General features: G+C 46.4%; 1 protein-coding gene across 2 annotated transcripts in view; it reads right to left on the bottom strand.

Annotated features, from left to right (window-relative positions):
• Positions 1-18,004, bottom strand: part of HSD17B3 (hydroxysteroid 17-beta dehydrogenase 3) — a 1,137,655-nt gene that overhangs the window by 294,729 nt on the left and 824,922 nt on the right. For both annotated transcript variants that reach the window (XM_085632890.1, XM_085632892.1), the window contains exon 4: positions 16,150-16,257. In XM_085632890.1, coding sequence (XP_085489016.1) covers positions 16,150-16,257 — 108 coding nt within the window. The remainder of the gene's footprint in view (positions 1-16,149; positions 16,258-18,004) is intronic.

Raw genomic sequence — 18,004 nt, 5'->3', positions numbered from 1 at the left:
TTGCTCTTTGATTTTCCAATATGAAGTGGCAGAAAGATGCTGTTGCCATCTTATGCCATATTTAGAAACATAATTTAGAGCTCACGACTCCAGTCTTAATATGTTTTGTAAATGTCTATGGTCACCATATTGGAAGTAAGTCCGGTTTGTCACCAAGATGTGTTTGAAAAATCTAGTGAAAGTATAGGACAGATACGATAAACAATTAACGTGTCGTAAAAAGCATATACTTAGGAACTCATGCAGATTAAAAACAACCATCAGCAGATGTGAAGCAGAGTGCCTCTTCTTTATTCAATCTGCTAAGCAGATGGCTGTGACACCCTTATTGGAGTGTACTCGGTCTAGATAATGTTAAAACTGCATGCTAACAACTGTATATGCACAGAGGGTAGACTTGCTAATAAGTAAATGCATCTCCATCAGTTCATTTCTCTAGTAGCCTAAAACTCGAGATCAACATGAATAAACCTAGCTCCAAACCAATGTGTAATTGTGATAGAATATGCAGCTGAGTGACTATGAAAAATTCTGTGTGTCAGTGAATAGTCCAGTGTTGTGTGAATGAGAACTATATCTAATGTCTGATTATACTAACGTGGAATACAGGATCTAATTTGTATCTGTGGATTGTTAACCATTTCATGCTCCATCCCATTTCAAATTCATCAATGGATCTTATGAGTCTGTATGTAAGTGGATAATCCAGTGTCTAGTGTGTGAGGAACTCAGTGCCTGTATGCGAGATCTGATTTTTGTTCACCGCCTCATAGGAAGCATCCCATCTCTAATTTGTCATTGAGCCCTCTTGGTCTCATAGTGTCCAGTTTCTTGATCCAAAACACTTCCTGTTGTAATAGCCTTTTAGAATTGTCTGTGCCAGGAATGTTTTGCCTTGTATTCCTAATTTGAAATATCATCTGTGCAATAGAATGTCTGAATTCAATCCAATGTGCTGCCAAGTTTCAATTGGTATTGTTGTTGCGAATTCTACTCTTGTGTTCTGACAGTCTGATTTTCATCTTCTTTTCCGTTTTTCCAATATAAAGCAAGCCACAAGAGCATTTTGAAGCATAAATTAAATTGCTGGAGTTGCAAACTGCTGAATGATACAAACTGATTGTTTTTCCTGTTCGTGGGTGTACTAAGATATTCCCAATTGTTACAATGAACACAATTAAGACATCTTTTGGTTCCTGTAATTTTGCGATCCTAGGTGGGGGTCTTCTTTGATAGGAGTTCTTTTAAATTGTGAGATCTAGTGTATGCAAACAATGGTTTGTGAGCAAAGAAACTGTGGAAATCCGGTTCCTGTTGCAGAAGTTTCCACCGATTGTTTATAATATTTTTGATTTTGTTGGATTTTGTTGAAAATATGAAAACAAATACCATCCTGTTTGATATACTTTCAATTTGTTTTCCAACAGTTTGTCACGTTCAGTGGATAGTGCCTGGCGTTCATGTTCCTCTAGCAACTGATTGGGTTATCCTCTGTTATTATATCACTCCTTTTGTTCAGCTAGTGTAGTTTTACATGTAATGATGTCAGAGGAAATTCTCCTGGTTCTTAAAAATTGCGAGTAAGGTAAGTTTTGAATCAAACTTGGCTGATGGAAGTTGTGAAATAACAAGGAGTTGTTCCTATCTGTGGGTTTCTTATACATTCTCGTTTTTATACCATCCTCTGTCACTTCAATGAAGTCAAGGAATGCTAAGCTTGTTTTACTGATCATATGGGTAAATTGTATCCTTGGATTCTTGGGAGTTCAACTGCTTGATGTTATCTAATAGGACAACCACTATGTTCTTCCATATCATGAAAATATCGTCAATATAACAACAAAAGAGTAACCGATTGTTTGTCCACTGTTTGTCTGATAAGATGTGTTCACAAAAGCCTACACTGCTGAACAGGCCACGGAAATATACAGCCTCATACAGTAAGTTAAATCTTTCTAATGTACAGAGTGGATCGATAACGCAGCTGCTCAAACAATTAGAATATTTAACATGTAGCAAGCTCAACCAACGACTACACGCTTCCACCCTAATTCAATATCATAAGGTGAAAAGAATCCCCCGAGGTTTGACACTGGCGATTAAACCAATGCTGTATCGATTACAATATAATCGCAAATTTATGGAAAAATAGTACAGAATATTGAATAAATGATCATTGGATTTCATTTTTTGTTACTCATTAAAGAACTCTCGCAAACCATCCATGAATTAGAGGAAGAAATTGATAACCTCAAACAATATCTGTCCAACAGTATGGAAGAGGAGAACTGGAAACAGTTTCTAGACAATATGAATAGAAAACTAGATATTTATGGAAAAGAATTACAAGAAACTAAACTCAGGAAATTCAAATGTGACACTATAGATTACAAGCTAAATTAAGCATTAATTTTGGCAGAAGTGTATGCCCAACGAAGGAAGATTCATGCAAAAAATCAACACGTCTTCAGAAGAAAGCGTAGTTTCCGAAAAAGGTACAGAAACCTCACAAGCTCCCGTAAAAATCTTGCACACTAGATTCGATCCCACACAGAGTCTGCCTGGAGACAAATATGGATCACAACACGCTTCCACAGTTTCATTTTTATCTCAGTCCCCAGACATGGGACAACCACCGGATCAAACACAGGACAAACAAGGAGGAATTACTAAAAAATCTGGCAAAGAAAAAGAAAAAACAAAGAAAGGCCTCAGGAGTCAGAACAAGATTTAGTGATTAATATCTCATTGACCCCACTAACACCATCTCAAAGAGCAGTGCTTAGCAAAGGAACTTCTTTTGTCCCTACCTATAATGGCTCATCATTAGAAAATTAAGTAGCTTTTTTTTAAATTCATGAGTGTTCTGAGACTTAAGAATTTCTTTTTAAACATAATTCCAAACCAAGAAACAAAGGAAGTCACAACACCCGAGTTCAAACCAAAAAGCACATATATGGCTCCAGTTTCCCATAAAACACTTGACACATTTGAAACTCTGATCAAAAAGGATCTCAGCATCTTGGACTACAAGAACAAGGGTAAACACAAGTCCAATTTCAATAGGGCTGAACATAGCATCCTTCAAACAATGGTGAAGAACCCTGAGATTATTTTCAGAAAGCTGACAAAGGTGGAGCTTTGATGATGATGGATCGGATCTTCTATCAAGGAAAAGTCACTGACATGTTAAGGACACATCTATAGATGTTGGAGGGAGGACCACTGGGGGGTCAGGGGGGCCACTCCGGGGCACCTTCCTACCACAAAGTTATAGCCGAGCGCCGCTGAGAAGCCTCCTAGGAGAGGTCTTTCTCCTATGATCGTACTAGGCCCAGTAACACCACCACACAGGACTCCGTATGAGTTGCTTATCTAGGTACTTTATCAATAGTAGTATATTCGAAATATTTACAGGGGGATCGAGAGATCCAGAAAGAGTCTCAATGTCTTTGTAGGGACAGGGTAGCGGGACAGTCTTAGTACCAGCCTGGTACGGGGAAGCTTCTGCGCCAGACCTTGAGTTAGGCCGAAGGTGGCTCCGGGGATCGGAGCGGCAGGTGCTGGTCTCAAAGCAGCTCGGACGTGGAGAGCCGCGACGGTGTCTGCAGGGCTCGGGTGGTAGTTCCGCTTGGGTCGAGCCGCGACACAGTCAGAAGGGGTCTGGTGGTAGGTCCACTTCGGTCGAGCCGCGACGAGGTCAGCTGGGCTCTGATGGTAAGTTCAACAAGGTCGGGCCGCGACAGCGTCAGCAGGGCCCCAAAGGTTTGTGAAGGTCTTTAAGCATGGTGGAGCCGCGACGGAGTCAGCAGGGCTCAGAGCGTGGTTTCAGGATGAGTCTTTCTCCGTAGGGTCAGCCGCGATCCGATCAGCAGGGCTCTTGACTCCGGGATACAACTGCTGTCCTGTTGCAGGGTCGCCCCAGATATAGGTCTGGAGCCCTTTGATGTCCGGACCCTTGCGCCCGGGGGCGGCGGAGAGGCCGGGTTGGGAGTGGCCAGACGCTCAGCAGGAGAGGCGCCAGGCCCAGGAGAACTGTGGGGCGATCGCACCTAGGTGTGGGAGGACGGTTGGGGGTCCCATCGATACTGCCCTCCGCCGGGAGTGGGGAAGTGTTCACGTGGTACACCCTGGCCAGTTGTTGGTGCCTTGATGTCGGGGCTTGCTGGGGCCGAGGCCGGGTTGAGCGGGGTCACGTAGGCTGGTGCGCAGAGTCACGTACAATCCAAAATGGAGGAGCCCCGAGGTGCAGGGGACCTCGTGCGGCTTGGCGAGGGGGAACAGGACAACGCCACGAGGCCGGCTCCAACAAGCGTCCCCCCCAGCTGAAGGCAGGGAGAGTCACCCATCTCCTTGGGGGTTCTCCTCGCCGAGGCGGAAGAATCTGGATAGGCCGTCGGCATTGGCGTGGTCGTTGCCGGGCCGGTGCTCTACGGTGAAGTCCATCCCTTGCAGCGAGATGGACCATCGCAACAATTTGGTGTTCTCGCCCCGCATCTGCATTAGCCACCGCAGGGGCCGGTGGTCAGTCTGGACTCGGAAGTGGGTGCCGAAAAGGTAGGGCCGGAGCTTTTTGAGAGCCCATACCACGGCGAAGGCCTCCCGCTCGATGGTGCTCCACCTCTGTTCTCGGGGCAGCAGTCGGCGGCTGATGAAGGCCACAGGTCTGTCGAGGCCCTCGGTGTCCATCTGGGAGAGGACCGCCCCAACCCCGTACTCCGAGGCATCTGTCTGAACCACAAATTCCTCGCCGTAGTCAGGGGCCTGTAGTACAGGGGCAGCGCACATTGCCGCCTTGAGGGTTTCAAACGCGGTCTGACAGCGGGGTGTCCAGTGCACTGTTTTGGGCTGCTTTTTGGAAGTGAGCTCCGTGAGGGGGCCACAATACTGCCATAGTCTTTGATAAATCGCCGGTTTCAGCCTGTGAGGCCTAAGAAGGCCCGGACAGCTGTTTGGGTGGCGGGGGGCTCCCACGCCTGGATGGCATCGACCTTCAACTGGAGGGGCGCCACCTGGCCACTCCGCACCTGATGGCCCAGATAGGTCACTGATCCTTGACCGATCTGGCACTTGCTGGCCTTAATCGTGAGCCCGGCCCTTTGGAGAGCGGCCAGGACTTCTCTGAGGTGTCCTAGGTGCGCGGCCCAGTGGTTGCTGAAGACTCTAATGTCGTCTAAGTAGGACGCGCTGAAGGCTTCTAGTCTGGCCAGGACCTTGTTCACCAGTCTCTGGAAGGTCGCTGGCGCGTTCTTCATACCGAAGGGCATCACCCAAAAGTCTTGGTCCAAGGACCCCAGGGGGTCGGGTAGGGGCTCGGAGTCGCTTTCGCCCCCATCGTCCGTAGCCAGCAGCAGGCTTAGTTCGGTTCGGGCCAAGTGGGGCTTGAGCCGGTTGGCGTGTAGGACCCGGAGGGGGTTCCTTGGGGACTCCATGTCGACCAAGTAGGTGACGGGGCTCTTCTTCTCAACCACCTTGAAGGGCCCGGTCCATTTGTCCTGAAGGGTGCAGGAGTCCACGGGCGACATGACCCAGACTTGCTGGCCCGGCTCGAACTTGATGGTCGAGGCATTTTCGTCATACCAGCGTTTCATGTCTTCTTGGCTAGCTTGGCAGGTCTGGCAGGACCGGCAGTGGTGGTCCACGTCTCTCCGCATTCGGGGCCAATAAAAATGGGTCACCAAGCGGCTGTAGGTCTTGTCTCGCCCGAGGTGTCTGGCGAGGGGCACGTCATGTGCCAGGTTCAGGAGGAACTCTCGGAATCGGAGGGGAACCACCAACACACGGCCGGCTCCTAGTTTGGCGACTTTCTGTTCGCTATATAACAAGTCATTGTCCCAATAGATCCAGTGGGTTCCCGTGGGGTCCCCCGTGGCCTGGGCGGCCGCTTGCTGTCGGGCCCCCTCGAGGGACGGGCAGGCCTTCTGTTCTTGTTGGAACTGTTCGCGGGTGGGGCCCCCGTCGTGGCGCCACTGGGCCAGCTCGGGGATCTCGCTGAGGGAGGCGGCCTCGTCGGGGGAAAGTTCGGATGGCCCGGCCTCATCGTCAGGCTCCTCCGTGCCGGAGGAGGGTGGCAGTTCTGGACCCGCAGGCTCGACGGGGGCCGCTGGTTGGGCGGTCATGGACCGGGTGGTGGCGCAGGCCCATTCGGGCAGCCCTAGCATCCCCAGATGCTCTCGGTGCTCCACCTGGGCCCAGGGGGAGCTCTCCGGGTTGTTCCCCAGGAGGCAGTCCACTGGAGCGTCGTCGTGGACAGTTACTTTCAGGGTGCCTGACACTCCTCCCCACTCGAAGGGGATCCGGGCCATCCGGCACATGCTTTCGGTGTTGTCCGCGGTCCGGACAGGGCATAGGACATGCGGCAGGATCTGTTCGGGGGTCACCAGGTGGCAGCGGACAGCGGTCACACTGGCCCCAGTGTCACGGAGGGCTTCGGCCCGTTGCCCATTGATGGTGACCCACTGCTGGTACTTCTGGGTGTTGCTCGGGATGGGGGCTCGGGGCACCATTTCTCGGGTGCCCAGGCATACGAGTGACATGGCAGCTGGTTCCCACTCGGGGGACCCGACGTCGCGGTTTTCCTCCTCTTCTTCTTCTTCCCCCAGGGCTGCGGCGGCTATTTGTCGGGGAGGGGGCCCAGCGGTCCCGTTTTGTCGGTTCACGGGGCAGGCCGGGTCGCTCGCATAGTGGCCTGTCTGTTGGCAGCCGAAGCAGGTCACTGTTGGTCGGGGTCCAGGCCTGGCGATGGGGGTCCCCCTACGGACCAGGGTCGGGGACGTGTGGTTGGCGGCTTGGCCTCGTGGCGGGCTTCGGGGCGGCCCGGCCGGGAATTCTCGACTGCGGTGGGACCCTCCTCCTCTGCCCCGCTGGCGAGGAGGTCCCGTGGTACTCCGTTGGTAGTCCCCCACGGGGTTCCGGGGGACCCGGGTGTTGACCCATCGGTCGGCTTCGGCGGCGAGCTTCCGGGGCTCGGTCAGTTTGCTGTCAAGGAGGTGTTGCCTTAGTTCGACAAAGCAGTTGTTGGCGAGGGGCTCCCAGACAATGAGGTGGAACAGTTCGTTGTACGAGGTGACCTTGCTCCCTCTTATCCACCCTTCAAAGGCTCTGCTGAAGAAGTCCACGTATTCGACCCATGTGGGACCGGGGAGCTTCTTGCAGTCCCGGAAGCGCTGCCGGTACATCTCGGCTGATAGTCCGTAGCGGGTGAGTAGGGCCTCTTTCATGTGGTCGTACGAGGTCATCACTGCGTCGGGGAGTTGCAGCAGGGTATCCCGGCCCTCGCTGAGGAACCTCCCCCATAGGCCGGCACCCCAATCCTTCCGGGGTACCCGATGGGAGGTCATGGCTACCTCGTATGCTCGGAACCATTGCTGGATGTCGTCGTTTTTATAGTACTCCTTGACGACATCCTTGGGGATATGAACCTTTGGCTCGGTCAGTGGCAGAGCATCCCGGGATCCGGGGGTGCTGGTCTCCCCCGTTTTGGATTTCAGTTCGAGTTCCTTGAGGCCCCTCTCGTGCTCGAGGGTTAGCCGTTTCTCTTCTAGTTCTCGATGCCGTTTCTCTTCTTCGATTTCCTCCTGCAGCCGTAGTTGCTCCAAGGCCAACTTTTTCTCCGCCAGCAGGAGTTCACCGTCCAGCCGGAGTCGTGCGAGTTCCAATTCCTGTGTCCGGACCCTCTCCTGTTCTCGCATTTCTTCGTGGGATAGGCCGGCTTCCGGGATGCTTCGTCCCCCATCTGCCGGGGTCATGGTCGGCGGCAGGTTTTCGTCCCGGGCCGAGGTCCCGTCGCCTTGGGGTGGAGTGGCCTCGGATTCTGCCCAGGCTTTCAGGGCTTTCTGCATTTCTTCCTTGGTGCCCAATCCTGTGGTTGGGATCCCTTTGTCCTTGCAGAATTGTTTCAATTCTTTGTGGGTGTATTCTTCCAACCTCTCTTGCTGGAAGGTTGCGGCCACGGTTGTTTCTTGGCTGCTCATGGTTCTCTTTCTTTTTCCATCTGGTTAGGCAGCGGGTGCGTTACTTGCCTGTACGATTGCGTCTGGCTCGGATCCCGTCGCTGGCCACCAAATGTTGGAGGGAGGACCACCGGGGGGTCAGGGGGGCCACTCCGGGGCACCTTCCTACCGCAAAGTTATAGCCGAGCGCCGCTGAGAAGCCTCCTAGGAGAGGTCTTTCTCCTATGATCGTACTAGGCCCAGTAACACCACCACACAGGACTCCGTATCAGTTGCTTATCTAGGTACTTTATCAATAGTAGTATATTCGAAATATTTACAGGGGGATCGAGAGATCCAGAAAGAGTCTCAATGTCTTTGTAGGGACAGGGTAGCGGGACATTCTTAGTACCAGCCTGGTACGGGGAAGCTTCTGCGCCAGACCTTGAGTTAGGCCGAAGGTGGCTCCGGGGATCGGAGCGGCAGGTGCTGGTCTCAAAGCAGCTCGGACGTGGAGAGCCGCGACGGTGTCTGCAGGGCTCGGGTGGTAGTTCCGCTTCGGTCGAGCCGCGACGAGGTCAGCTGGGCTCTGATGGTAAATTCAACAAGGTCGGGCCGCGACAGCATCAGCAGGGCCCCAAAGGTTCGTGAAGGTCTTTAAGCACGGTGGAGCCGCGACGGAGTCATCAGGGCTCAGAGCGTGGTTTCAGGATGAGTCTTTCTCCGTAGGGTCAGCCGCGATCCGATCAGCAGGGCTCTTGACTCCTGGATACAACTGCTGTCCTGTTGCAGGGTCGCCCCAGATATAGGTCTGGAGGTCTGGAGCCCTTTGATGTCCGGACCCTTGCGCCCGGGGGGGGCGGAGAGGCCGGGTCGGGAGCGGCCAGACGCTCAGCAGGAGAGGCGCCAGGCTCAGGAGAACTGTGGGGCGATCGCACCTAGGTGTGGGAGGACGGTTGGGGGTCCCATCGATACTGCCCTCCGCCGGGAGTGGGGAAGCGTTCACGTGGTACCCCCTGGCCAGTTGTCGTGGCTTGCTGGGGGCCGAGGCCGGGTTGAGCGGGGTCACGTAGGCTGGTGCGCAGAGTCACGTACAATCCAAAATGGAGGAGCCCCGAGGTGCAGGGGACCTCGTGCGGCTTGGCGAGGGGGAACAGGACCACGCCACGAGGCCGGCTCCAACAATAGATATGATGATGATGGACTCAGATCCCACAATGGAAGTTATAAACTTACTACAAAAGATACTGGCAAAGCATTGGAGATGGATTGAATATATGAAAACACTAATCAATATCTGACAACACAATTTCCAAGGAGGCCCAAGTTGTACATGCTCCCAAAAATGTATAAGAGCAAGTCAAATCCTTCATTTTGACCCATTGTGTCAGGGTGTGGTTCACTGTTTGAACCTGTTGGCAGATATTTAGATACAATACCATCAATATGAATAAAAAAATAATTATTTGAACTTATGGTGTGCCTGTTTGAGAAAAATTAAAAACTTTTGGACATTTGAATATTAACAAGTGGCATTCATTTTAAAAAGGCATGAATGTAGTTAAGTGAAATCATGAACATTTGAGCAGAAGGTGTGTATAAGTAGCGTTTAATCAAAATCATGAATATTTTCATTTGAAACTTTATACTAATGATTATGAGACAGATCACTATTTCAGAAGATCACAATTCTTATACATCATTCACAGACAAACGTCAACCTATCATAGTCAAAGTCTGGAAAGTTCTTCAGAAACAAGACATTTAAGACTTTGTCAACTAGCTTGTTATTTTAATCACAGCAACAAAACGCTTGATGTTTTTTCCTTACAGGTAATAATGGTTCATAACATCCTTACCATATTTATATATATATATATATATATATATATATATATATATATATATATATATATATATATATATATATATATATATATATTGCATGTGTCTGATAAATAAACAGAACAACACCAACTCAGCTGCTGAATACTTCTGTTCTAGATCTCCCTCCCCGCAGTACCCTCCCTAATTCCCTTCCCCCCATCTGGCCATCTTGATACTCTGGTGTTTTTAAGCGCAGAGTCAAGGCTGCCTGAAGGTGGGCTTTTTGAGGGTACTGCTCCAGAGGAACTAGGTCTGACAATTATCTAGACCGAGTACACTCCAATGAGGGTGTAGCAGCCATCTGCTTTGCAAATTGAATAAAGAAGAGGTACTCTGCTTCACATCTGCAAAAGTTCCTAAGTATATGCTTTTTACGACAGGTTTAATCGTTTATTGTATCTGTCCTACACTTTCACTAGATTTTTCAAACGCATCTTGGTGACAAACCGGACTTACTTCCAATATGGCGACCATAGTCGTTTACTGAACATATTAAGATGGGAGTCAGGAGCTCTAACTTATGACTCTAAATGTGGCATTAGATGGCGGCCGCGTCTTTTCTCCTCTTCAGATAGAAAATTTGAAGAGCAACCACTTTTTTACGAGATGCCACCCTCTCATTAATTTTTCATTTGCCCTAAACTTTAAATCCATTTACTAATCGCTTCGTACAGATTTACTGAACATACTCCAATATGGCGGCTGCAGTTATTAGTTCTCGTGAGTTAAATGGAATTCAGGCATTTTGTTATTATGCACGTAAGCTTTCTTTCCTAAGAAAAACACATAATCCCCTCACGCCTTTGAGGAAATGTAACTCCGATGCGGTACTCCATCCTAACTTGTTGCGAACTTGTAAGACATCTAGCATAAGAACATTGAGTATTTTTAGCATTCGGGAAAACGGCTTTTACTCGATGTAGTTCCTCTTTATTTTATATAGGTACGGGGACTATCTGTTTTCCGAAGTTCAAGGGATCAATTTACCATCAGGTACGGAGTGTAAGAATCTCTCTCAGCTATTATCTTTGGAGATTTTTTGGATAGGATTAAGAGGTTTCATCTGTTTTTTCTTTTTTATCCCACTCATAGTGGATACACGTAAGGTAACAGCTAGCATGTATGTACACTCCTCGTATATATGCAGTAAGTACGGGAGACCGTTAGCTTGGTTCTCTAAAGCTTTACCAGCATGTGGTCTTCATAGGGCATGGTGCCCTGTCACAATACACTAAAGGTGCTTGGATAACGCCAATGGTTCAGTTTTAAACAGGTATGGTACTTCTGATTTCACTAGGGTTGATCGGTGCAGAGGATTTATGGTTTTATGCATGGTGAAGTTGATATTTTCACATTATTTTGGCTGACCACCAAACACTGATATGTTACCTTTTGCCAACACCCAGGAATACACAAATAACTATATAGAGTCAGGTTATAAATTGATATGCGATATCTGACCACAGATGTACAAGAGATATTCTTTATTTTGTTACAGATTTTCCCCTGATGAAGGGACTTGTGTCCTGAAATGCATTGGGCTCACAAATGGATTGTGATTCATCGGAATCGTTAATTTTGTTACGTTAACTTAATGTATTGAAGATACAATATGGATGACATGCATTTTGATTGATGCTGAAAGAAATTAAGAGCATGTGAAATATATATAATTGTCAATCATTGTTTAACAATTGAAATGATTCATTAAAAAATTATGGTATGAAATAATGCAAAATTGTTGATATGTTGTTTGTAAATTGTGCACACCTTAGTCCAAGGAGCCAGTTGGTTCTTGACCTTTCTCGTGTATTTCCACGGTGTTAATCAAAAACACAAGAAGGTGTAGCACACAGATCGCTATTAGAGTTCCCAAGTTAGTATACATTGTCAAACAAGGAGAGCACGGTCTACATATTCTCATTCTTTCGGAACTACCCTGTATAGATGTCATCTTGTTAATATGGCAGGGATCAACTGCCAAAATGCTTCAGTTTCATGAGTGGTTGCATAGTCAGAATGTTAATCTACAGTTTAGCCTTGAATATAATACTGATCAAATCAACTTTCTTCATCTAAAGTTTACCAATGAGGCAGGTAGCCTGTATATAAGTCTTTATGCCAAACCTACAGCAAGGAACACCCCGCCGAAATAGGATCCAATAGGATTAAAAAGATAATTCTTAAAAATTCACACCTCCTGAACCCATTTCATTCTCAATGGGAGACACCTTTGTTCTCCTTTAAGAGGGCGAGAAATTTAAAAGAAAGGTTGGTCAGAGTAAACACGGAACTAGAAATTATTACGCTGAGTCAGATGTGGGATCTTACTCCTGTCTGTGGACACAATGCATGTGGTAATTGCAGCACATGCTCAACCACAAGTATCACAAAATCTTGCATATTAAATGAAGGAACATGGGAACTAAAGCAATTATCTAATTGTGGGACAAATAATGTAATTACCTCTATCGAATGTCCATGTACATTACAGTATATTGGTTAAAATTACATTACACGAGAAGTTATGAAAAGAAGCATACAGCATCAATCCAGGATTCATTGCAATGGTACTAGCGCTCCACTTGTTGATGATTATAAGACTATGTCACATGCTCCAAATGCAATGAAATGTTGTGTTCTGGAAGCTGTAAAGTGCTTAAGGAGAAAATATGATGTGGATCATTTTCTCACAATGAAGGAGAACAGGTGGAGTTGGATGGCCAACACGGGTAAGAAAGATCTTAACCAGCAAGTTGAGTGGCATGTTTTACATACTCTGCTAACATAATAACTGATTGAGTAATCTGGAACTGTTATAAAATATCTTCTGAGTGTCTTGTGTACTGAAACCTGTATGGTTTCGAGCATTACTGAGCACATAAAGACTGTATAAGATGGGGCTTGTGGTTCACTTGTATATTACATGACTGTTCTGCCTTATAATTTGACTTAGGTTTTAATACAAACTGTATAATTGTGATGCTCGTGTCTCACTGTGTCAGCAATTGGTTCCTACCCCATTTGATATCCTTGGTGCCTAACTGTGATTAACACAGTATTTCACGATGGTGCAGAGTTTTCCAACTCTGGCATGTATGTTACGCTGGGTCAGTCTGATTTGTTATGCTGGAATTAAGTGTGTAATACCTTTGGTGTGCATGGTTCATATGGTGAGCTAGCAATTTATTCATTATTTCAAGATGGCATCGAGCGTTTGAAAGTTTTACATGATTTTTGCTAGTAGTTCGTTTTTTATCACGACACTTTGAGCTTGTATTTTGGTTCAGAAGAGACTGAGGACATCTTGTTATTTGTTTCCTGCTGTGTCAGGATCTGGTTGCTGTCCCCTCTGGTATTTTACTTTATCATAACTTTGTTCTGAGAACTTTGGGGTCTATTACAATGCTGGCCACTGCAATGGCTAAAGGGACCGCCAGCCATAGGTGCGGCGGTCGCACCATGCAGATCAGGATGCGCCCGCCACACTGGCGGGCGCATCCCGCATTCTGTACATTGCGGTGGGAGGTGCTGTAAGCAGCAACCGCCGCAATGTACAAAATGCATGTAGTGCATTTGCATGCACAACGTGGCAGGCACCGAGCCTGCCACCTTGTGCATGCAAATGCAGGGGGCTACCATAGGTACCTCCATGTGCACCCCCAACACCCTAGGGGCCCACAACGGGCCCCAAATGCAGAAACCGCACGCCTTTCCATGGCAACGCCGCCATGGAAAGGCTGATCTCCGCCATCATCATAATATGGATGGCGGTGTCTTGCAGACACAGCCACCATATTATACACGTTTTCCGCCCAGTCAACTCTTCGACGGGTGGAAAAGCGGCAGACGGTCTTCCCGTACACCACGGACCCCCCAGCCATCCTAATATGGCGGGGGGTCATTCTGGCATGGATGGCGGGCGGATCGCCCCTGCCGGGCCGGCAGTGGCTACTGCTGGCCCGGCAGGGGTGATCCGCCCGCCATCCTAATGGGCCCCTTTGTTCGGAGATTTGTATTGCCGTTTTACACAGCATGTAATGTTGGCACCGTGCATTCCATCTTTAATACATATGTCAAGCTGGACTGGTCTGTTCTTTTATGCTGGAATTAAATGCATGTAACCCATGGGATGTGTAGTTCAGACAGTGAGCCAGCAAACCTAATTACTTCAGTAAGATGATGCCAAGCTCCCAAGCGACTCACATGACTTGTGTGTGGCAGTGACCTCGGCGGTACACTTCGCTTTTATAGCGTCTTCCAACTGGGTTATGGAGATTGCAGTCTTTCATTAGGTCCCGAGTTGACAAATACGGACGAGTGCATGTAGGAAGTAAGAATTGTAATTGCCTTGGGCGTGGGGTAGTGTTGTTTATACATATTGTTGGGAAGCCAACATATATTGAGTTTTTGTTATATGTTTTTATTTGTAATCACGGGGGAGGCGCAGGCGATGGGGGAAGGAAGCAAGAACTCCACAAAATGGCACATTTGAAAATTGTGGGGGCAGACTGGGGGCAGGGAGTAGGCCTCAAGGGTTCCCCTGTATACATTACCTCCATCTCCTTAGGGCTCACTCAAATCTTCTCAGTCACTACACCACCAGTCGGGTCTGTTACTAGGGACATACCACTACCCCCCACCTGGTTGGTGTCAGTGGGGTCGTCCTCCACCAGAGTCATGTCCAACAGGTCCTCCAACTTAGAACCAGACAGCTCCAAGTCACAGTCTGCATTCTTGTCTGTGCACACCAGACACAGTTGTCTCTCTTCTGCCATGACCCATTTGAGCATATCTGGCAATCACCTATCGACTGTCGGGCACTATTGTTCATCCAATGAATGGCCACCCATCTTTCAGCAAGGATCAGCCCTAGGAGCGTGAATCAGTGGTGCATTTTGGCCCTGCACCTGGGGGTGGGGAGTAACCCCAATGGGCAGGGGTTGACCGATATCTCAGTGCGTACCTGTGTTATCGCTTGTAATGCCCTAGCAATCATATCCCAAAACCCCATGTAGTTTACTGCAATTCCACGGCATATGTGGAAACGATGTTGCGGCAACAAATATTGATGTTGGATGTGATTCATGTCTACAAATTACCTCACACTGGAAGAACTTACATGCATTAAGTAGGGTAAGATAGCAATGTGCTTTTGTGTTTTGTTGATTTGTTTTTAATTGTAATATCCAGATCGTATACAGTTACTTGAATTTCCAGACTGGTGGTTGAGTTGTTGATGAGGTAATTAATATAGCCAGGCATAGTTTTTGGTATACTCACCTGGTGTAGTGGCTATCACATTTGTTGGTATAGAGGTGTCACACTGTGGGCAAGCAGGGCACATGGTGCTCTTTGGTGTACAATTCATTTTTACTGTTTGTTGGGTTTTTGATCAGACCATTCAAGTGATGGTCCCTTGTTGGGCATTCCTACACTGTGTCCTGATGATGGTCTTGTGGACCATTTAGCCTTAAGAGACCGGAACATTAATGGTTACTCCTCTCTAACAGCAGTTACAGTGATATTTCATTTATATATCCATAATATTCTTGGAACAAAGAAGAAGAAACCTAATTGGACTGTTTATTTAAGACTACATGGGGTAAGGAGGATATATTGTTCCCCAGAGATCTTTCTTAGAATTAATTTGTATTTGTTGATTTGATCATGTGGGGTGCGACAGTGTTGTTGTATGAATATTGTCGATTGTAAATCTAACCTGAATATATATTGTGTATGTGATTATCAACCTCTGTATCATAAATAAAAAAATTGTAAAAACAAAATAAGAAAAAATTGTGCTGGCCAGTTGACCTGAGTTTTATTTCATTATAGTGGTTATATTGCAAATGGTGTCTTCTGCATGTTTCTTATAGTGTTGGATTTAACCCCTTCAATGCCACGCCCTTTCCCCCTCCTGTGCCGGGCGTTGCATTAGTGGGTGGGGTTCATGACGAGATAGTCTCGTCATGGGCACAGCGCAACCGTGCTCCATGACGAGACTATCTCGTCATGGGCACAGAAGAGGTTAAAGACCAATGAAACTCAAAGTATACTTGAAGTAATCCCTCTAGAGACATTTTGTTTATTTCACTCCTGACACTCTTCATGGAGCAGTGCGTCTTCACTCCACATCTGACAGTCCTCACGAAGGTAGGTTCCTTCTGTAGTCACTCATTACAGCCCAGTCATTGAAGTAAAGGAACTCATCCAAAGCTCTTATGAAACCAGCCATATTCGCCTGTTTCAACCCTTAACAAAAATACATTTTTCAATGTATCAAGTAAAAAACAATCTGTGTGTTTTTAATAGGATGTGAACTCCTTACCTAAGATGCCAATCTCCAGTCCTTCAAGACTATTTTTGATGTCTGCATATATATTGTCCTTTGTGAAGTCAGCTGAAACGATTTTCACTTTCTGACCTGTGCTCTCCTCTGTAATAAAAAGAACACATAAAGTAATTCACCCAAGAAATATTTATCATCTTTATACTGAAGGATTTAACATTTTGGAGGAAGCTGACTTTGAAGAGGATAAAACAAACTGCTCAGCTTGGATAAGTCCAGGAGTAAGGGGATATTAGCAGCACATAATGTTACTTCTCATACTCCACTTTCCCCTTCTTCACTGAGCATTCACATGGTTTCATACTGTTTCTGATATTGAAGTATTACCCTTCATGACCAGAGATAAATATACAGCTTCTCCTAATGACCCAGTACCCACCTCCATGGTCAAAACAGTCTTTCTGTTCTGTTGTATCTTACTCTTCTACTAAATCGTTCACTTTCATGGGGAGTTTTTCACACAATCTATACATCTCCTGTTGCTTTTTGTGTCCTCTGCTTAAAAATCTTCTTCTATCCTTATTCTCCCAGATCTTTCTGCAGCATTTGATGAGATACATTATTCTATTCTCTTGAATTGTTTTATTGCATCTGGTACTGCTCTTGACATGTTTCATTCTTCTCTACTGGACCACACATTCTCACTTTCTAGGAAAGGGTCCATGACTTCCCTTAAACTTGTTAACATTGGTGTTTGCATAAGATCTGGTTTATGGTCCATACTTTTTATCTATATGGTTTCCTGTATCTTGTATAATTTCTTTTGGGGATGACTTTTGCAAATTCTTTACCTTCTCTTCATTATCCTTTTTGTAGCTTGGATTTCATCCTTCTTTCCTAAACATAATCCTAGAGAAACAGAGACTCTCTTTCTACCTGCTCTCCTCTCACGCCTCTTTCAATCTCTAATTGTTCTCTTAAGCTTGATCTTCTATCTCTCCTTCTGCTCGAAATCTTGGCTTTGTGATTACTCTTAATTTTGATAATTTGATGTATTCGACTATTACAGTAATCTGTATATTTAAAATGGAGAATTAGGTAATTAATTCCTTCTCTTCCACACAACTACTGGTACATTCCTTAGGTCTGGCTGGCCAAATACACCTCAGCCTTGCTTCACACATGTAAAAGTAATGTGTGTGTCCTCTTTCTGCTTCCTTATTATGTGCACATTGTTCTCTTTCTTTCTCAGCTTCCTGTAGATATCTTCTCTGTCCTCACCTAATTTTTGTATGCTTGTTCTTTTGTCAACTAAATAGTGGCTTTAACTTTCTCTTTATACTGGATGGCTGTCTAGTGTATCAATATACATGAAACTGTTGAAAAATGATCTTTTGGTATGATCTAGTTAGTTGTATGCTCATGATTGCTTCTGGAGTAGTTTTGTTTTTTAACACCTTTCACTACCATTTTATACTCTGTGCAGTGCTTTGGCTGAAAGCACCATAATGAATAAATAAGCAATTAAATTAAATAAACCCTGGTTGGTTATCTACTCACTTTTGGCTTTAAATTATAGGCATGTACGTCTATGGTGGGACGATAACAACAATACGTCAAATAAAGGTTGGTGGAACAAGTTAAGAGGACTTGACATAAATGAAGTGTAGCCTTAAACTTCATCATGGAACGGTCACACAAGCCAAGTATATTAGCTTTATTTGACTATGTGACTTTGGATTTCAATCAAGGAATACTGACATATAGGATCTATAAAAATTTCAAGAAGGATGTTGGAAAGGACTTGTAGAGAAGGCATAGGAGGCTCAGCTCAAGGACAATTGAATACAAATTAACGTGGATATCTGTGACATCTGAGAGATGAATCAAGCAT

The sequence above is a fragment of the Triturus cristatus genome, chromosome 2_1 (assembly GCF_964204655.1).
Source record: "Triturus cristatus chromosome 2_1, aTriCri1.1, whole genome shotgun sequence".
Classification (NCBI taxonomy): domain Eukaryota; kingdom Metazoa; phylum Chordata; class Amphibia; order Caudata; family Salamandridae; genus Triturus; species Triturus cristatus.
Note: the sequence above shows the minus strand (reverse complement) of the source record. Positions and strands in the feature narration are given on the sequence as shown.